Source organism: Colletotrichum phormii, assembly GCF_030913505.1.
Source record: "Colletotrichum phormii strain CBS 102054 chromosome Unknown BDP81scaffold_4, whole genome shotgun sequence".
Taxonomy (NCBI): domain Eukaryota; kingdom Fungi; phylum Ascomycota; class Sordariomycetes; order Glomerellales; family Glomerellaceae; genus Colletotrichum; species Colletotrichum phormii.
In genome coordinates, this window is record NW_026851446.1 from 2,551,642 (window position 1) to 2,572,268 (window position 20,627).

At 50.9% G+C, this 20,627-nt stretch overlaps 6 protein-coding genes across 6 annotated transcripts; 1 reads left to right on the forward strand and 5 right to left on the reverse strand.

The window, feature by feature from the left end:
• Window positions 1–432: 432 nt before the first annotated feature.
• Window positions 433–1,344, reverse strand: BDP81DRAFT_311730 (putative peptidase family-domain-containing protein; the record flags this gene model as incomplete). The annotated part of the gene is made up of 1 exon (XM_060583747.1): window positions 433–1,344. One exon carries the CDS (start codon window positions 1,342–1,344, stop codon window positions 433–435), a length of 912 nt encoding a protein of 303 aa, XP_060449366.1.
• A 1,311-nt stretch (window positions 1,345–2,655) lies between these two features.
• BDP81DRAFT_311972 (UDP-glucose,sterol transferase) lies at window positions 2,656–4,520 on the reverse strand (the record flags this gene model as incomplete). Its single annotated transcript, XM_060583766.1, has 3 exons — window positions 2,656–2,843; window positions 2,933–3,071; window positions 3,126–4,520. The coding sequence occupies 3 exons, from the start codon at window positions 4,518–4,520 to the stop codon at window positions 2,656–2,658; spliced, it is 1,722 nt and encodes a 573-aa protein (XP_060449367.1).
• On the reverse strand, window positions 4,509–5,075 carry BDP81DRAFT_268727 (uncharacterized protein; the record flags this gene model as incomplete). Its single annotated transcript, XM_060582913.1, has 3 exons — window positions 4,509–4,748; window positions 4,812–4,963; window positions 5,042–5,075. Coding segments are annotated over 3 exons (426 nt in total), but the record flags the coding sequence as incomplete, so codon positions are not given.
• Window positions 5,076–6,215: 1,140 nt separating this feature from the next.
• Window positions 6,216–7,731, forward strand: BDP81DRAFT_420661 (uncharacterized protein). The gene has a single exon (XM_060589865.1). The coding sequence runs from the start codon at window positions 6,363–6,365 to the stop codon at window positions 7,674–7,676; it is 1,314 nt and encodes a 437-aa protein (XP_060449369.1). The 5' UTR covers window positions 6,216–6,362; the 3' UTR covers window positions 7,677–7,731.
• Window positions 7,732–7,853: 122 nt separating this feature from the next.
• Window positions 7,854–9,501, reverse strand: BDP81DRAFT_510076 (SGNH hydrolase-type esterase domain-containing protein; the record flags this gene model as incomplete). The annotated part of the gene is made up of 2 exons (XM_060595736.1): window positions 7,854–9,404; window positions 9,464–9,501. The coding sequence occupies 2 exons, from the start codon at window positions 9,499–9,501 to the stop codon at window positions 7,973–7,975; spliced, it is 1,470 nt and encodes a 489-aa protein (XP_060449370.1). The 3' UTR covers window positions 7,854–7,972.
• A 9,355-nt stretch (window positions 9,502–18,856) lies between these two features.
• On the reverse strand, window positions 18,857–19,981 carry BDP81DRAFT_311531 (C2H2 type zinc-finger-domain-containing protein; the record flags this gene model as incomplete). The annotated part of the gene is made up of 2 exons (XM_060583728.1): window positions 18,857–19,158; window positions 19,237–19,981. The coding sequence occupies 2 exons, from the start codon at window positions 19,979–19,981 to the stop codon at window positions 18,857–18,859; spliced, it is 1,047 nt and encodes a 348-aa protein (XP_060449371.1).
• Window positions 19,982–20,627: the final 646 nt, after the last annotated feature.

Below are 20,627 nucleotides of genomic sequence, written 5' to 3' on the forward strand. Positions count from 1 at the left end.
CAACAGACAAGTGTATGCGCTTTTCGACGGGCTCAGTCGGCCGTTGATAATTGGTTTGGTGCAAGGCAGCAAAGTTGAATAACGACGCTTTCAACCGAGTTGGGGATAGAGAAGGGCCACGAATTGGCTCTCGAGCATTGACACATAAAAGGAGAATGGCAAGGGGGAGCGTATTGTTCTGACAGGCAATTGTTATTATTACTACTGATTTTTTAGATAATGCGGGTGTTTGATCTAATCTATGTTCATTAAGAAATCCCCTCCTGAAAATGTTGTTTGGAATGTTCCCTCATTCGTCTAATTCATGATCCTAGTGGTATCGTTTCCGGCATGTCGATATTTCATTACTTGCTCACTTCACCCACTACTCCTTCACTTCGTTTTTGTTTCTCCTTTCAGACACTACTACGTCGTCTCTGCGAGGAGCACGACTTAGGTGCAGTGCTGAACGCCGTCAGCGTGGGTGTGGCACTCCTGAGGAGCACTGGAGGTTGCAGCGGCAGTGGTGGTAGCGGCACCAGCAGCAGCGGCAGTCGTAGGCGTAGCATCGTAGTCGTGGTCCTCCTCCTCGAGCTCACCAGGGCATCCGACGCCGGGGGCAGCGATATCGTAGGCCCAGACGTCAATGGCGAAGTACTGCAGCGCGTCACTGTCAACGACAGAGTAAGTCGCGTTGTTCTTTGCGAGCTCGAGGGCCTCGGCGTAGTCTTCGGCGTAGTGCTCGACGGCGCCCTCGGAGATGAGGGGCACGTGGAAGACGCGGTGGAGGAGGTCGGTGGCCCAGAAGGTGTTGAGCTTGGAGTTGGCAACGTTGTAGCCCAGACCGCAGACCGAAGAAAGGGGGCGGCGGATCTCAAAAGACAGGGGGCAGATGACGGTCTCCTGGGAGGCGTTGGCGCCGCGCCAGTGGCCTGCCCAGCCGGACTGGGTCGCGCAGTTGCGGTCCGGGTCGTCGCAGCGGAAGGTCATGCCGTTCTTGTCGGCGCTGACGACGCGGTCGTACCAGCCCACGGGTGTGGCGGTGGACGAGTTGCCAAAGTACTTGCGGACGTGCTCGGAGCTGTTGCCGAAGCGGAGGATGTGGTCGCGGGCGTGGGCGGCGAGCTGTTGGGTCTCGGCGAGGCCGACCTCGAGCTGGGCGCGGAGGGTCGAGTTGCAGGACTGGTGGATGGGGAAGGTCTTTTGCCAGCCGGCGGACCAGTCGTAGGGGGCTTGCGGGGTGGAGGCCGGGGCCGCGGGGACGGAGACCGTCTCGGAGGTGGAGGAGGCCTGGCGGCGGGCGAGGGGGGTCGCGTCCGTGAGGGCGGAGAGCAGCAGGGCTGCGGTGACGAGGCTGTACTGCATCTTGACTGAGTGACTTTGAAGGACTTGCCTGAGTAAGGCTTCTGGTATGACGAGGCTCTTGTGGACGGACTGGTGAAAAGTCTTGTCAGATATGAGCTTGAGCTTGGACTTGGAGCTTAGGAAACAGCTTGAAGATAGGAGCTTGATATTGGAAGATGCGAGGTATGCAATGGTCTTTTATAGCTGCGATATGCCATGTGAATGAAGTTTTTTCTTTCTCGGTCCCGTCTCCTCGGGTCTCCAATGGTACTCGAGAGGCTCTTCGAGATGTCGAGCCAAGACCTGCTAGCCCTGCCATGCTTGCTTGCTTGGGCAGGTTCGTTGCTCGTCTTGCCCACAAGTAAGCAAATCCTTCCATCCTAGCCAGGTTGCAAGGTGTGTCGCGCGTGTCCCATCCCGTGCTACTGCCCTTTTCCTCCGGATTCTGCCCTCGTCGCCAGTCGTCTTTGCCGCTTGTCGCAGTTGGATAATCCCTCCATCCTTGCACGTTCCCCTCTTGTCGTACGCTCGTCAACAAGCTTCTTTGATGAAAAAGATCCAATATTGCGCCAGTGGAGTCCATGTCGTCGGTCACGACTGCCTTCTTAGAACACTCTTAGCCATGCGTGAGGTATTAGTCGGGTGACGCCAAGGCGCGGGCAGCTCTGTGCCAAGCTCACGATCACCTTGATGTTCTCAAGGTCGATTGGCCAATGGACCATAGAGCGAATGGCGAAGCTTGGTTGCAGAGACTCGACCCCACGGCCAAGAAGTGCTAAGTCGTGTCGGCTCGTGAATTCGGTGACGTTGGAGCGGACTTTTACAGCTGGGAGCTGAGTCGCCCGGTGGCCATCCGGGTTCTCGGACCCCCGCTCAACTCGGAGGACATCAAGGTGTCGGAACCGGGGTCCGACATAGACCCGCTTTTTGTTTTGTTTTTGCTCTCTTGTTTCCCGTCCCGCCTAGGGTGTTCTGCCTGTCTTGTTTTCCATTGTTGGGTTGTTTGTTCAGCTTGTGGGCTGAACGCTCGAAACTTTTGCCTAGCGACTAACAAGTGTGACCCTCCATCTTCTGTTTTTCCTCTCGCTCTCCACGCTTGCTTTCCGCATGCATATGACGAGACCAGCCATGCCATGGGTTCACGATGCCACTCACATGGACCGAGGAGACCCCGAGACGGTTCATTGGAGCTTCCAGCCGCTTGGTAATACTAGTATCTAAGTGGCGATGTCGGGATATGCGCGAATAGTGTTGACGGATGTAACTTGTCGTAGGGTATATATGGCGTTAATTGCTGCCCGTAAAAAACGGCGTCGTTTTTGCGACATAACTCTATTGCGTAAAGTAAGCGTCGAACACCTGCAGGGCCTTGCTTCCGTCGCGGGGGTTCCCGTTGTTCTGTCGTTGGTCGTGGTCCAGGAGCGCGGTTTTCGCCTTCAACACTTCGTGGCTACGGCCGGTCCTTGCTTTGAGAGATTTATGAATTCCCTGGGCAGGGTAGGCAACGAGGCCGAACATTGCTAGCCACGCCGCCGGGTTAGCTTCGACCGAAAACTTTTGCCAAACATGATCTACTTCTGGAGCGATCAGACGAGTGTTGTTTGCTTACCTGCTCCCGGTTTGAGAAAGAGGCCGACGGATCCTGTGGCCACTCCCTTTGCTAGACCGAGCGCACCTCCTTCATTCGCGCCTTTGTAGGGATCGGCGAAGACACCCGTTAATCCGTCATAGAATCCGGTCCCAAAGGTCTAGGTCCACATCAGCCATGATTTTGTGTGATCAAACTCGATAACCAAACTTACCTTAGCGGCTACAACTCCTCCGCTCTTCCAATCTTCCACCTTGCCGTTGTCTCGTACCTTGTCGCCGTACAAACCCGGAGTGTTGTGCAAACCTTCTGCGATAGCAAGAGGCATGCTCACGAGGCCGCCCTTGACTATCGCTCCAGTCATGGAGGCAAATCCCTTGCCAACGGCCATTGCGGCGGCACCACTCGCTTGACCGGCTTCATGACCCGTCGCACGGGAGCGCTTGTACTCCTTCCACGGATCGATGAAGGTACCACCCAAAGCGACGGTGAAGTCAGTAACGATACCTAGGAACGAGGAGGCACCACCGGTGATGGGATCCCATCGCTTCACGTCGGTGTCGTATTCTTTTGTTCTCAGGGGCTTCAGGTCGGCCATCTTGATCTTCTTCGCATCGATTAGAGACAACGCTGCTTGGTTCGAAAGTCTCATCCGCTTGGTGCCTGATTTGGACTGTTTCTCGAGCAGCCAGGCTGCGCGCTGACCACAGATAAGGTCACAGCCGAGATAGTTGGCTGGGACATTACGATGGAAGGATTCCGTGGCGGTATCAACGCCTCGTTCCTGTTGCATCGCGCTGGCTACTTCTTGCACCGCATGATTTGCTTCAGGTGAGAGACAGTATCGGATGGCCTCTACGAGCTGCTCCGTACGGAACTCCTTTTGTGGTATGGGCAAGGGCCCTGCGCCCGACTTTGCAATGACTCGGCCCCAAAACGGCTGATCACCAAAGAACGGGACGACAATCGTTGGTCTCGCGTTGATGAGGCCACAGGCCGTCGTACCAGCTCCTCCATGATGAACCACGGCTGACACACGTTTGAACAGCCACTCGTGTGGGCAATCTCCAAGACAGAATACGCTATCTGTGTTTGACTTGCCCTCTCCCAGTTTGCTCCATCCTCGCGAGATGATGACACGAATGCCACAGATGCCAGCGGCCTCGAGAATGACATCTGTCAAACGCCCCGGGTCGTCGACAACAATACTACCAAACCCGACATACAAGGGGGGCGGTCCGGCTGAGAGAAAGGCGTCCAAGTCAGCAGGTGGCTTGTAGGATGGTTCGTTGCGCATGAAGAAGCCACAGACGTCGATTTCTGGACCCCAATCTGCAGGTTTGGGTACCACCGCCGGTGACCAGCAGTATGTGTGCGGGATCTTGAGGAAGGTTGTCACGCCTGGCCCTATACTGGCGGGAATCGGCGCGAGCTGAAGATCTTTCCTTCGCCAGCTGTTGATGACATCGCCCAGGCCCTGCCAGGTCATCAACTCAACTACACCGTACGACAGCCAGTTGGTCACCTGCGGGTCCAAGTCCTTGTTGCGTTGGATGTTTGCTAGCGGGTGGGGAAAAGCACGCGTCGCCGTCCAAGGCATGGTGAACATAATGTGCGCCGGAATGCCGAGGGCTTGCGCGCAATGAACATGGGCGAAGCTCGGAGGGTTGGCGATGATGGCGTCAGCAACGAACGGTCGACTGCTGATGGGGTCGGGATCGATGCAGGATCGCCAACATCCATGGAGCATTTGGCGTATCATCCGGCGTTTCTTCCCCACGTCGCCGCCCTTCAAAGACTCCATCGAGGGTATCAGGCCAGGGTTCCGAACCATATACTTGGTTTCCGTCAGTGGCAAGCGCGAGGGAAAGAATATTCAAGAGAGGAGCGCAAGACATACCGACATCAAGTCTGCAGGGTCCCCGCCGATCGGGAAGAACTCTAGGCCAGAGTCGGTTACGAACTTGGCAAAGTTGTCATGTGTGGCGAGGCGAACTCTATGACCGTAACGGCGGAGAGCTGTGCCTAGTGCTATGAAGGGCTGAACATCACCTGATTGCATATCTTAGCAGGCCGACCTTAGTGTCCACCAGGGAGGCTTTGGGCAATATTTTGCCACGTGGAACTCACCACGACTACCGACTACCTGTATCACTACATTCAGGAATGGTACGGGCTTGAGGTTGATATTCGGCAACGCCAGATCCTCAGCTGTCGGGAAAGGGGGGAGCTGCTCCCACAGCTCCGCCGGATTCTGCGACTGGAAGTTGATGTTCACATGGCCGTCAGCTGCTTGAAGATTAATTTCGAGTACGGAATATGCAGAAGGGGTTGCTATTCTGACACTGCATGGCAGCCTCGCTAGACAAGAGTGGACCGGTGGAGTGTAGCTCGTAAGGAGGAGGGACGTTGCAGAGAGACTCGGCGTCTTCCGTCTCGGCAGCTGCCAAGCTTCTCTTCGAGTCTATGATAGACATAATTTCCGTGATTGGCAAAGCGGCAGTTGCAGTAGCTGGCAATCAGAGTAGGACGCGAAAGGGCCGTGGTCAATTTATACAACAGCCCTCAAAATCGCCGCCGGAAACGGTAGAGTCGTCGATGGATTCACTTCTGCGTAATCGGCGCTGAAGCGGAGTTTTCTCGACATCGCCGGAACGCCGTTTGAGGCTGATGCCGGGCCGCAGCATATCAGTGGCTCGCATAGTACGCGTGTTCGTTCTTTCACCGCGAGGCAACAGCATAAACCGATGTAAATATCCCACCGATTCGGCATTGCCGCTCTTGAAAACCCATTGCGCCGCGGTTGATGTGGATAGTGGCGTGGGTTTCCGAGCTTACGAGGGGCTCGCATTGATCGGGTTCAGGCAATGCACAAGATGAAGTCGACCGAGGACCGATGCATTCGTATCGGCCTCGGGTCTCCACTTAAGAGAAAGCCACAATTCCGTCAGCCACATTGAGACGGGTGGCTCGAGCAGAGGCTCAATCTTTATCTCACGTGTTGATTGATGACTGATCATTGATGAGGATGATGCTTGATTCTTTTCTCCTTTCTGATGACCTCGGAGGTATTAATTCTGTTGTGCAAGAACCACTAGGTAGAAATAATGTATCCATAGCCGCACAGACTCTGACCGGGATGATATTGACAGCATGACTAGCATAACATGACATACCCATGGCACTCCAAGTTGGCGTGTAAGACGTTAATCGACAGGGCTTTTTAAGGTTTCGCGGACCAGAACTCTAGGGAATGAGCCACTAAATATAATCAGACGAAGCAACGCAGGTACCACTCGGGCGGGACGAACACGTCGTTGCGAACCACTTTCACCTTGGCTTCCACGTTGAATAAGGACAATCTCTCGATCTTTCAGTTCTCCGCCGGCTTGATTGAATCATCACACAAGCATTCTATTCGATCTCGTTGAATCAGCAAGGCACCCCCAACATGTCTCACGAAACGACACCGACCGCCATCTTGTGGGACTGGGATCAGTCAGATCTCACAGACGTTGTCAACGACATGCGACGACTGTTGACCAACCCGTCACATCTTACCGCTATCAGAGACGTCACACTGCGCGGTGTGAGGGCTGCGAGGGATCCAAAAACTGCATTACTAGCAAGAAGCCTCACCATTAGCGAGAAAGCCACCCTCAAGTCGTGGATGACTGATTTCAACCTGTCGCCCGAAATACCCACTGCGCTCTTACAAGAATCCGAGGTCTCGCTCGCACATGCCACCGCCATCCTATTATCGCGACTCCCAGCCCTCAAGACTATCGACTTGCAGGCCTATGACCGAAATGACCACGACGAATGGACACAATCTCGCCCACTTGGTGATGAGTTTTTGACTCTTCTGAGCCAACTAGTCTCTTCAAACATTGCAACTAGCTCTTTTTTCAACAACGTGGAAACGATCAAGGTTCTAGTTCCGACACCCGACGGAGATTCAGCAAATGAGTTCAACCACTATGTCTACGTTGAAAATATTTTGCCATTCTTTCACCTCCCGCAAATCCAGAACCTGGAGCTTCATCGAGTGGAGGACGGAGGGAAATCAATTTCCTGGCCAGCTCCCCATCCGAGCCCATCAGCAACGACGCTGGAAGAAATGGTGCTAAGCAAATGCCAATTCTCCGAGGAGAATGTTGACCAACTGCTGCGAGCTTCACCAAATCTCAAGACTTTCCGTTGCGGATACGTCATCGACGCCGAGTACGCAACCACCTGGCTGGACCTAGAGGCACTGAGAAGCTCGCTCGACACACTGAAAGCCTCACTCGAAGAGCTCTCCTTTACGCTGACGCTATGGACATCAACGGCCATCGACTGCGGCGAGGTCGGGCCTTGGGGGATCCGCGGCTCATTCGGATCACTCAAGGACTTCTCGCGACTCACTCGCCTCTCCATCTCTCTGCCGGTACTCCTCGGCTGGGAAACAAAGGGCTCGTCTAAGCTCGCGGACGTGCTCCCCGAGGGGCTCCAGGCATTGACCATCACCAACGAAATGTTCTTCTGGTGGCACTACCGGTGGGACGACCTCGACTGGGAAGAGGACGACCCTGTGGTTCCCATGTGGCAGTCGCTGGAAGCCAATATTGTCGAGTATCTTGAGAGCCGCCCTCGACACTTGAGGAAGCTAAGGTTGGAGATTTCAATGGTTGGTGAGGAGCAGCGAGCTGAGGAGTTGAAGGCCAACTTGATCGCTCAAGGATCAGATGCAGGAGTACATGTCACTGTAGAGTTGAAGCCATAGATAGATAAGGTAGGCAAAAGCCTGTCATTGTCAAAATTTGAATTCGATACCCAGCATAGGAAGCCCGCCGAGTGTGCTTTTTCTCCCTGCATCAACAACCAGGACAGTCTGCTTATTATTGACATCCCCGAAGAGATCACAAGATGGCACAGGTTTTTGAACTAATGAATATTTTGACTATAGACTAAGTGATATCTTTGCACCAACAAGAAGAAAGAAAGGCTCAAGTTCACTGGCCATATCTCTTATCGCACCCCTACGACCTCGGTATCATCCCCGCAACCCCCACGATAAGTCTAGCACGGGCGTCCATCACCGCCACCACAAGCATTGCAATCAGAGTGGTGCTGGAAATTGCAAACAAACACACCAAGACCACTCGCACCACCCAAGCAGTTCAAGCACTTGAGCGCAGGCGCCTGACAGTTCGGCAGCATGCCGGGGATTGTCTCAGGCATAGACGGCGTGCTCGGCATAGGAACAGCACAGCCCACAGCCTCCGTCGCACCAAACTCCTTGTCGCCGACAGTTCCGGCGTTGTCCTCGGCCAGACGCCACATGACGAGATTGGCAATGACGGCGTGGCCGCCGGGACGCGGGTGGAACACTCTCTTGATCTCGTCTCCGATAAAGTCGGAGACTTTAAGGTTGTTGCGACCCCTGAAAGCCGGGTCAGCCGCGCTGTTGTCGGCGAGGGAGATGACAAGGCTGGAGTTGAGTTTACGCGCTTCTGTGATTTGGTCGGCGATGTACTGCTCCATTGACGGTGATGCAGCCGTGCTCTGACGAACTTCCAGGACGGGTGTCTTTGTGTTAGACTTGGTAGTTTGTCTGTGCGGGAAGGAGCTCCAAATCTGTCCTGCGCGCTTAGAGAGGATGGACAATAGGCCCAGCTTGCTGCTGTGGATCTCTAGATAGGAGTCGCCAATTTCGCCAATCGTGGGGGTCGCACGAGGAAGCATCTGTTCGTTGTTGAAGGATACGACCTCGGGCTCGGCTTCACGTCTCGCGAGTGTGGTATCGTCGTTCTTGCTGGACCACTCAAAAAAGAGACCATCGCGGTTTCCGTTGGGCTCCTTGGTGGCACCTTCGCAGAAACGGCCCTGAAGCACAGAGAAGTACTGGTCATAGTTGACAAACTCGAACGAAGCACCGGCTCTTCTGACGGCGGCCTCGATGACGTTGTTAACAGCGGTAGTGAGCTCGTTCATCAGCGTCCTACGCTCGGTAGTAAGCTTCTGCTTGTTGGCGCTGTTGAACCAGAAACACCAGCTGACATCGTCGCATGCAGTCGTGGTGTTGTCGAAGAAGTTCGCGTAGCCCGTGACATAGATCTTGCGGCCCGGGTTGATCTTATTCTTGAGGCCCGCGTACAGCTTGTCTAGGGTGCCCGGCAGAGTATCCCGGATGAGGTTCAGCGTAGCCTGCATCTCGTCGGGACAATTGGCAAAGGGATTCCACTGGAAGATGCAGGCGTTGAGGATGCTGGTCAGGCTGACATCGTTGCCGCCAGCGCTGACGGTGATGATGTCGTAGCCGGTGCCCAGCGCGGAGACCTGGTTGGCGAGGATCTCGGGGGCGGTGGCGCCGGAGCAGGCGAGAAACTTAAAGGCCGCGGACTCGGGTATAAGTTCGTAGGACTGTATATAGGCTAGGTACGACTGGTTATAACGGGCACAGGTGGTTAAGCTATTGGGGTACGGCAAGCTGGAGCCAATACCGGCGGAGCTATTAAAGACATCAGGTCAGAACGATGAATATCGGTCACGTCGTTGGGAATAACTTACTAAGAATCGCCGATAATAGCCCACTTTTTTTTACCCATGAGAGGTCATAGGGGTCTGCGGGAGCAGGCTAGGCAGTATCCTAACCCTGGTCGTAGAAGCAGGTACCTCTATTAAACAGGTTAGTTACCATTGATATAGTTCGATTGTTAAAAGAGACGTTAACTCACCCTTTACCATACCATGCACCTCCACGGTCTATGCCACATTTTATGAGGCAAGGCGACTGATCAGGGTAACTAAAAGGGAATTGATATACCGGCGTCGCAAATTGATACACCGGCGTCGACCTTACACCGGCGTCGCTGTTCGACCTTTTGATTGGCTCAAAAAATCAATACCTCCCCATAAAGGCGGTGAGGGTGACTGCACTAACATGGCTATTCCTGCCCTCTTCTCTAACCTAAGCTCTAATTTGAGATTTCTAAAAGTACGTATTACAGCCTACTTATACCCCAGGTTTGTAAATCTCAAATAGGGACTATATAACCCCTCAAAAGGCCTATTACCTAACTACCTTTTGCGACGTGGTTGCAAAGATTCATCGTCACTACAGACCATTTCCCACTAACTCCGTTTCCTCCGAACACTAGGCTACATCGGCCGTCCACTTGCATAATTCCCTGTTGTCCTCCCCTTACCAAGAACACTAGACTGGCTCCTTGTTTGTCGCTAGGATGAGCTTGATATCTGGCTTTGACTTGGCTAACTTGTCTCTTGTGTAAGCCCAGCTAGCGTCGACTTATTCTTGCTCCCAGGTGGGCGGCCTCGCTTCTTACTACTTACGCCTTGGCTGCTATAGGTAGTGCGGGCTTGTCTGGCTGACTGGCCCTCTGCAGGTAAGGCTAGTTATGATAGGACAGGCTGCACTATGTTCTTTAGCCTACCGCGGAGGGATGCAGCAATCTTAGGGTCAAGGATCCGGCGGTATGGATCTGAGGAAGACGTCTCTCGAAGACGCCACCGAGGGTATACCTCCCATTTACTAAAAGTAGCTAAATCTAACTTTTAGGAGTAGATCTTATGGCAGCATGGGATACCCAGCTCAATTAAAACAGTGCAGTCTAGACCACAGTCTCCAAGGGGGGCTAGGAATAGCCTCGTGCCAGACGGCATTGCCTTCTTTACCAGCCGGTATTGCTTCCCAATTAATGCAAGACACTTCGAGGAAAGCATCGTTCGAAGTTCGCCTAGGTACTCAAAGCGAGTACCTATATACTCCCGGCCTGTAAGCACTTCATCCTCAGCACAAGCTTGCCTGAAGCGTATCTCCTGGTCACCAATCATGTCCTACATAACATCAACAAGTCGATATAGGTGACTAAGATCATTTAAGAGATAACTCTTAATGTTGTTATTACTTGACTCAGTGCCAGAGGTGACGCGAACACCAAAGTTCTAATATTTTCGGATAGAGCAGCGGGCCCACTGTGCTCTTAAAGGTAGGTATGTTATGTGGAGGTACTGGAGGATTGGGCGTTGGTCGTTAAACTCTTTACAGAGCTTGGTCCAGGCTTTCTCAAAAGCGTGCTCAGTCTCAGCAAAAACAACAAGCTTCCACATCATAAGGACCCCACGATACGTATGAGGGGGGGGCTTATCAATAGATGTGTTGATATAGGCCTCATCCTCATCACTTAGCGTGGCCATTGCTTGTATTGGTAGCTGATATCCCTCGTCATTAGACCCACTGCTGTTACTGCTACAGCTGCGGTCCTTAACCCACTTCTGCTTAGCCCTGAGCATAACGTTAGAATTGATGTGGTGGATGCAGAGTTGTTGCTGAACGTCTGGGAACTGCTCATTCAGTGCAGCCTTCATCTGCTTGTCGTAGTCTGTAATAATAACAGTGGGGTAACGGACTGAGTGTTGGTCCATGAGTTGGCGGATCCCTGCTGAGAGAAACTGGAAACCCTCTAGTCTCTTGTTGTCGATAAGGCTAAACGCAGCGTTGTAAATAGATCCAAGGCAGGTCTGCCCAGTAGCTTGGAAGAGAGGGAGCTTGAAGCGATTGGTATTATAGGTGTTATCAAAGCTAATCACCTCAGGGAATCGCTTCCACATTTGGAAATAGTAGGGAAAGGTCCAGACAAGGCCAATAAGGCGGTTTGGCTCGGCGTCTGCCCATTTCACTACGTATAGGATGTCTCGCTCATCAAACAGCTTGATTAATGCTGCAGTAAGCGAATATCCCGCTAGTTTCTCTCGGTTTATACGAGCCCTAGCGTTATAGATATCTCGCTAGGTGAATAAGGACTCTAGGAACTGCTCCTAGACAACAGCACGCATATCGCAAGCCCGAATCCCAACTCGTCGGCTTATAGTTTCAATAGCATCCTAAAGTGGCTAGGTAAGCCTACGATGTGAAGGGTGTACAGTAGCTTCAAGGCTAGGGCCATAATTATACTGACTATACTAGGGGTCTAGGTGATAACATAAGAGCCACTTACCCTCCTCTTGAGCCTCGGCAATAACTTGCCATTTACAACCGCATTTACGAGACTTACGCTATCGAATGCCAGCACCTTATGTAGGCCCAGGCTCGCCAAACCGATCACATTAGAAGGTATATCGAATAATTCGGCCTCGAGCTTTATGCCTATTCCGCTTTACAATACCAAATCTATTAGCTCTTACAAAGGTATTAACTCGGTCGAAGAGGGCATCATAGGTTTGCTCTAGATCGCCAGGAATCGGTGGGTTTAGGATTTCGGTTATAGGAGGAGAGGAGGATTAGTTACTTAGAGTATAGTAGGAGGCTGCAGTTCGGAAAGACGCTTCGCTTTAAGGGGAGGATTGCCGTAGGGGTGAATAGGGTGGTAGGTTGACTTGGGGACCCTATGTTTCTTGCCATTGACGGACATACTCTTATTATCGGAGGAGTGCCGTTGTTAGCTGTTGATTAGTCCTAATAACCTGTAGAATAAGCTGAAGAGCACTATTGAACTGCTCTGTTATAGGATGGGAAGGTTGCTGGGACTGTTCGTTAGGAGGAGAGGGGCTATGCTCTAGAGAAAGTCGTGGGAGAGTAGTCCGCTAGGTTTTTATTATTCCTTTAGGGAAATAACGAGTAAGATATAGCTGTCGGATTGGAAGTCCAATTCGACCGCGAGTAAGGGCAGAGCATGGGCCACCTCGAGGGAGTACAATTAGACCTCGACTACCCACCCAACCTCCGGTTGGAATCTCCCTTCTACTCCTTACGCAGAATCAATCAATACAGAGATATTGATACTTCGTCACCCCAGGACCCTACGGTTCGAACCAATTTCCCTGTGAAAGGAATACCAACAATAGCGTAGGCTTTATACTAGGGTAATCGTATATAAGAGGTCGCGTATTTTATAGTATGTCGGCTAGGAGCTTGGTAATAAGGTCGCGCTGCCCTTAAGGATTACCAACTCCATAGAATTGGCTAACGCTAGGGCGGCTGCTTTCTAAGGAGGGAGATGATGGTGGTTGGCCAGATGATGGTGGGAGGCCGTACTCAAACAATGGTCGCTCTCGTATAGGGGGAGGTTTATTAGTAGGGGTATTGCTTTGAGATTGGCCTTGTGGAACATCTCTAACTCCAGTTAGAGAAGCCATTGTAAGTGTCGGAACGGCAAGGCTGATAAGGAGCAATGGGCAGGTATCGTGGGCTGGCTGGCGCCTGCCCTGGGCGAAGTGGGACAACCGGCTTAGTCACCACGGCCGGCTAAGGTGGGGCAACCACCCAGGCCGTCACCACCTACTTCGACCGACCCCTGCCCACAATGTAAATAGGAACAAGAACAACAGCAATTATCACGGACATCGACGTGATTGTTGCCGAAGATACACCCTCATGAGGAAATGTATCACGCCTGTGATACCAACAGTAAGTAAATAGCATAAGTCAGACTTAGAGGCTTGATGATGTAACCTTAGAGGAAAGAGAGCAAAGGAACAAAAAGGGTTGAGATACTTTGTGGGTATCTGGCAGAATTTGATTGCACTAACAATATTTTTTGAGCCAATCAAAAGGTCGAACAGCGACGCCGGTGTAAGGTCGACGCCGGTATATCAATTCCCAACTAAAAACGCACCTGTCTTGAACAATCTTACTAGAAATATATTAATAGTTGAAGATATCTCACAATATATAACACTTCCTCTGCAAGCTTCTGGACCTTAAGGTAATGATAAGGAGTAGTAGAATCTTTAAGATATTAGTTAAAGTTGGCTATGCTGTACTGGTCGATAGCTCTAAATATCTCTTCTGCTGTAGAGTCGCTTTGAGTAAGTACGAGCCCAGTAAAGAGTCCGAGACTTAACGTATAAGCCTTTATATTCGGTTACGTATATAAAAAAGGAGTGATTAAGAAATCAGAAGTACTGAGAAGCAAGCTGGTATGAAATGAGTAGGATGATTTGCTTAAATCCCTAAACATAAATATCATTAATACGGCGGTGGTTATATGACTATAATGTTACGCCCGCCGCAACTTGTCACTGTGGGCGCGTAGCTATATAATGCAGAACAAGGGAAAATGATGCGGAGTCATCATTATCGAAGCTTTTGCTTTGTGCCACAGTTGGTTGCCTTGTCCAGCTCGTAACATATAACTGCTATTGTAGCATAAGCCACTCATAACTTATCTGCGTACTAAGCGGGCTGCAATATATGATAGATCTAGAATACCTTAAAGAACCTTAGTTTCTAATCCCTTAATTAATTTTAAGCGTTTTATCGTGGCGGTACGTACCGGTGCTCGGGCCGAAGAGCAAGTTAGTAAAAATAGGTATCGTACGGATAGTCGCCGACTATGTATAGAATACGGAATCCATATATGAAGCGCAGGCCCTCGGTAGCCCCGGGCTTATTATATTTCTATTCGTTATTTCCTTTTACTTTGCTGCCCGCAACGGCCACACGGCGGTTGAGATTGACTTCAAGTTTTACCGCCTTGCCGGTAACCGCGGCGCTAAGACGAAGGCTATTACAACATAAGACGATATTTTACGGCCAGCTAGTCGTAGTGAGGTATGTTTGCAGAAGTTGAGGCTGCGGAACTAATAACAGTAATAGTCGGATGTTGTTGGTATTCCTTTCACAGGGAATTTGGTTCGAACCGTAGGGTCCTGGGGGTGACGAAGTATCAATATCTCTGTATTGATTGATTCTGCGTAGGGAGTAGAAGGGAGATTCCAACCGGAGGTTGGGTGGGTAGTCGAGGTCTAAGTGTACCCCCTCGAGGTGGCCCTTGCTCTGCCCCTACTCGCGGCCGAATTGGACTTCCAATCCAATAGATGTAATAATCGGATGATTATTATACTTCGTTAAATAGTCTCAAGTAGGTTGTATCTGTACGTCGTAAGGTAAGTAAGGCTTCGGTAATCAATCGTAGTCTTATTAAAGAGGTTCTTAAGAAAGATAGCTAAAAGCGATTATAAGATCTAATACGAAGTTAATTACTGAAGAAGCTATGGGAAGTCTGACCTAGAGCCCGGCTCGAGTCCATCCTATATATAAGTCCTAATCTTAAATATATCCTTTATCCGTATATTTACCTAACGGGTTCTATATCCTAAATATACGGGGTCTATATCCTTAAAGGACGGGCTCCGTATCCTTGGCGTACAGGTTTCTTTATCTTATTATCACGTGACTTATTCTATAGTTCTTCCGTTCTATAGGCTAACGTATATGTTCCCGTGACTTATGCATATATGGTGTACCGTAGCCGCCGTAAGCCTGCGGGGCAGGCCCTGGTCTTGTTTATGCATGTTGGGTCGTAACAGCAGGCCTGAACTTGGTCATGCATGTTGGGTCTAATATAAGGATATCTATCTCTCTTTAAACCTTAAGGGTGGCCCCTTCTTATACATATATGCGGACTCTTATTTTAAGCCGCAGGTTATTGTTGCGGTTAAGTGGTACTAGATTAGCTTGTAGCAGACGGTAAGGCGCGGTGCTATAATTAATATCTAGCACCGGACCCAGGCCAGCTATGCCAAGGGTTAGAGTATCGCGAGTTTGGTTGGACAAAGCAACCAGTCGATTCCCATCCTTCCAAGGGTCTTCGAGAAATCTAGTCAAGCATGGTTGTCTGCCGGTGTATGTGGAGGCGGTTGTCGAAGCAGCGGTACTGGGAGGAGAGGAGTAGGTGGCAGACGCAGATCTGAGAATCTCACGATAGTCAGCATTTGCACACAACCTTTGTATCGCAGAACACCTTGGCTAATCGTCGCAACTAACTTACGTAGCTTGAGCGAAGTTCTGCGACATGATGGAATGAAGAAAGGCATAAATGAGCCGAGCTGAATTTGAAAATTGAATGTGAGCTCCGGGCCTAGCAGATGGATGTTTTGGAAACGGAAGAATTGCAGGTCTTATCGCTCCATGCTCTATACAGACAGTGATTTGGACTGAAAAGCAGAAGACGGGGCGATCCATCAGTACCTACTTATGTATGGCTCTCTCAATTTTGAAGCGCAAGAACCTTAAAGACTGTTCAACATAGCATAGCGATTGCCGACTTGGCCCCGACAAGCAGTTGTCCAGAAAATATCCGCCCATTGTTCGCGAACCATTGCAAACTACTTAGGTATGTCATTAGTCTCTCTCTTTGTCAGGTTGGAAAGGTGAAAAGAAGGTAGGTAGCGAAAGGGAGTTGGACGGGTCGCAGAGTTCCAAGATGGTTTGCAAATTGCCCGTCCCGCTACAGGGTAAATTTTCGTCTAGTTATCATCTTTAAATAACACAATTATGATATGAGCTATTCTTCTTTGATCACTTGGCATTTCGGAGATGCGCCGCAGATCCTCTGGAAGCTACCCGTAACTGCAGTTCGGGGATAGCTATAGCTCAGGATTGGTCTAGTCTCTGTGGCACCATAGAACCAAGCTGAGAATTGTAGGAGCAGGAGACATTGACGGAAGTTTGCGGTTATTGAGAGATCTGCTTCATGGAAAACTACCTCTATTAGGAAACCAGATGGTTATAACGGACCTAGGGCACCAGTGGGAACTAGGGATGGATAGAACACATAGTAGCTCACGAGCAAGACTTGAAGGACGCCAGGATACGGCGTGTACTGTATAGTATATAGCTGGAGCCTACGACCCTCCACGCCACATACCCTTCAGGAGGTCTGCCGCAAGGGCGACTGCGCCTTTGCCGCCATGGCGTTAAATATAAAACAAACAAACAAACAACCTACCACTGAATAATTTCGCCTTACGATTGTGAACAGTGAACCGCGATGAAGATTATTGAGGAGATCGCAAGTCCATCCCGAAAGAGTTTGAACTTGATCCATAAGTAGACTTGGAAAGCGCATTGTCATGAATCCTACTGCTATTAACGCATAGCATCGTCAATCCATGGGTGATCTCCCAGCAAGTACCGGATGACGTCGGTACATCAGCGCGTACTCCATTCCAGTGAAAGGAACAAATTACGTATCATTCCATGACTTCTGATGATGATTCCGCATTGAATCCGTCTGCTGCACCCAATCAAAGAATTCAAGATGGAATCATTTTTGGAGAAAACCGGAGACATATGTACCGACTCAGCCAGTACTTGATGGGATACAAACATTTCAAGCCCCTAGCCTGAAGCTGTAGGGCATTGATACCACGAGTATGTATGACCCCTTAAGAATGATATGATATTAAATAGAGCCTCTGAGATCTTGTTCTTCTGACAAATTCAAAGCCAACGAGACAGATAGCTAGTACCAAAAGAGTCTTGAAACACTGAGGGCAAGGACTTGAGTCTTGAAGCTAGTCTTTGGACCTTCGAGCCCGGGCAAGTTCAACATCTTCCTAAAGCAGAGAAGCCGTGTCAGGGCTAACGCACTATGCAAAATAACATTTGTTGTTGAGAACTCAAACGACTGAATGTTGCAGTGTGCCCATGAAATTGAAAAACGAATGCGAGAATGACCAGTCGTGTAACACGAGATGGGGCTCAGAGCCAATGGGAGGCACACGGAGAATATTGTGCCGATGCACGCCTTCGTCTATGCCCAACGGCCGGGATAACTCGCAGCAAGGCAGCAAGGCAGAATGCCAACGTGGTCTACGGGGCAGGCAAAGTCAGATGTTTTCCAAAAAATAATTGGCGGTGGGAAAAGTCAAAGATAAGGTGCCCCAACGAACGGGCGCAATTGTGCTCAATAAGGCGGTTAGCGTAGGCAAAGCGGGGATGCTGTTTGTTCAGGGCCTTCATTGTAGTGATCGGAACATCTCGGACGGAGGATTAAAACATCGGGAGGGCAGCTTTAATTCGATCGGCGATTCGGGGTTAGTTGGCACTCGGCCCTGCTTGAACCGAGTGTGCCGATCTTCCGTGGAGAGCAGGCCGACGCGGCCCGATCATTCTATTTTGGAGGTAGGCTTGTTTCCGTTGTAATGGCGAGGTTGTGCTATGACGTCGAAAGGGACAAGCTGACAGAGGGCAACATCACCTCTCGTAAGAGGACCACGTGATATTTGAGGCCTCGATTGTGGGATCGTTGTTGCAGTACCAAGTCCAAGTGTATAATGGTTCGGGGACGGTGTTATTATTCGGGTCAAGTCGAGATTTTGAAGCTACTCTCGAGACCAGCTAGACGGCGACGGGTATCGATGATGGATGGAGCCTTGAAGAGATAGAAGTGCTGTTATCGAGACCACTTTGAAGATTTCGGGACCAGGATAGGGATGAAAATGATAGGTAAGGTGTTTGCAAATTGGGTATGCTGTGTGCGATAACTTGATCCCTAAGAAAGGAGACCACCGTAAAAGTTGAAGATGCTGGGACGAAGACTTTATAACAGGTTCATCATGGCGCCCTGCTTTGGCGAACCGTCTGTCGCCTTAAAGCTGTTGCCTTATTAAAGCCCAGTGGAGTTTAACTAAGGCGTATGATTGCCGTGAGTTAGCGCCATGCAACCGCCAAGCGGCTTGCTCTCTCTGGCTTAACCCACAAGACAATGCCAACCAAGGCAAAGTATTGGCTCGATCGTTTTCATGAACGCCTTGCAGCCAGGTAGGTCGACCACGTTCGTGGCTCGCCATGCAGGTTGCCAAACCGAACGTTGACCGAAGCTCCAATAGGAGTGTTTAATTGACTCTCAGTATTGCGCAGCTGCGCGCGTTACGATGTAACTACAGGGATGGAGACGGCAGAGTGTTTGCCTGAAACCTCACAGGCTAGTCCGCCCCTTAAACTGGCTGTGGAAGAGATCCTCTTGTAAGTACGTCAGGATATGTGTGCCGGGAAATCTCTAACCCCATCCAAACGTCTCATGCACACATCATTTTCGAGAAAGATGATCATCTACCATTATTGGGGCTCAATGGCTTATGTCTTGATTTCGTCGATTGCTCATTTTCACAACTCAAGGTGGCCGCTTCTCAAGGGATGAGATATTTGGGAAACATCTAGCCGTTCTTCCGCCCAGGAACATCATTGACAAAGTTTCCCTGCCCAGTCTTATTCGCTTTCATCTCCAACCTCGTCTGTAGCCTCCTGGCGGCCTTCTCTGCCTTATCCAATTGTTTCTGACGCGTCAGTAAGACGCTCCGCTGCTCAGCGGAAGATAAGTGTGCGAGCGCAGAGCGATCGTTGATGCTCAAACGGGAAAGCTGCGTCTCAGAGACCACATCGCGCTTCTCGGCGCGCGTCAGAGCCTTTGTGTCGAATCTGCCTCCTAGTCCAGATGGCGCTGTGAGTTGGAAGCTTGCTTCTGACTCGTTGATGCCCGAGGAGCCTGATCCTTCTTGAATGAGGTTGTCTGAGGTATCTGTGTCGTTGTTTGCACCAATCTTGGTGCGAGGCCTCGATGGCCTCGGCGCAGAGCGGTGGGATAGCTGTTTCCCAGAAGGTAAACGGATCGAGCCGCCTTCTTCTAAGGCATCCGCAACAGCTTTCCTAGCCTCGCCCTCTTCTCTTGTGTTCTCCCCATCCTTTGAAGGTTGCTCGTAGAAGTCCCTAAACTCAGAATCCTCCGCCGTGACGTCAAATCGGCAATGTCCCTTTCCCAGCATATGCTGCTGTACCGCAGCAGCCGTCCGTCGTTGCGTGCCGCACTGCAGACACTCGCGGTACCCGGATACGACGAGGTGGAGGTACTTGACCAGCGTCTCAACGTCGACGATGAGCTTTTCCTTATCTGGGATAAACATCCCGTGCGCTCTGTGCATATGCGCGACATTACCGTCAAGAGAGTCTGAGGTGGTGTTGCAGAATAAGCACTCTTCCAGGATGAAGTCATCATCATCGTCTTCGGCATCGCTCAGATCGGCCTCAGAGGCAGACGATGAAGAAGAGTCGGACTCCGTTGTGGGGCCGGCCTTGCCCAGAGCGGCGGCCGGTTGTGTGGAGACAGAGGCCGCGTGCTGCTCCGCTGTGAGGGGCTCGAGATCGGTCATGCGGCGTTTGAGGTTCGTGACGTGCCATTGGCTTTTTGAGTGGGCGCGGCGGGTGTCGGGGTTGTCGAAGTGAACGGTGCAGGTGCCGCACGAAGTTGCTGAGAGCTTGAAGTGGGATGTGTTTGAGTGCTCCATGGTGGCGGTTGTGGTGTTGGTGGTTGAGGTTGTGGTGACGGCGAGCATGAGATGCAATTGAGGGTGATGAGCGGAAGATGCGTGCTCGTTGGGTAGTGCCTTCGATAAGATCGTTCAGGGTGGCCTGATGGATTAATCTAGTGAGAAAGAAACGCTTGGTGTGCTTCGGATGTGCGATTGTTTTATAAGACAAATTGTTACTTCAACGAGCTGACAAGCAGGAATCTGAGGCAAGTTGGATGGATCATCGTGGCAACGGCCGTGACTTCTCGGTCCCACGACGATCAAAGATCTCAAAGCACAATTGGCGAATCAGCAGCGTCTTACTAAACCCCAGCCCTCAAAACGCCATTCATCAGCCGATGCCGTGTACCCGCGACAATTCCCTTGAGTCAAATTGTGGAGTCAATTAGCTAGCAAATCTCAACTGCAGCATCGAGACAGCCTAGAAGTAGACGAAGGATTCAAAGCCTGTGCAATTTTTTGCAAGATTTCTCAAACGATTGCTGGGCATCTCAGAGGCGGCGTGACTCCGACGCTGCAAAGGGTAGCGATTGGAGGAAGGGGACGAAGATGAGTCATACCCCGGGGCCGAGACCTTCCCTATTGGGATGCGTCGTCGTTGGCAATTGAATGAGCCATCATG

What these genes read in the sequence shown, in the direction of transcription:
- BDP81DRAFT_420661 (XM_060589865.1), top strand. Translation starts at nt 6,363, where the DNA reads ATGTCTCACGAAACGACACCGACCGCCATCTTGTGGGACTGGGATCAG.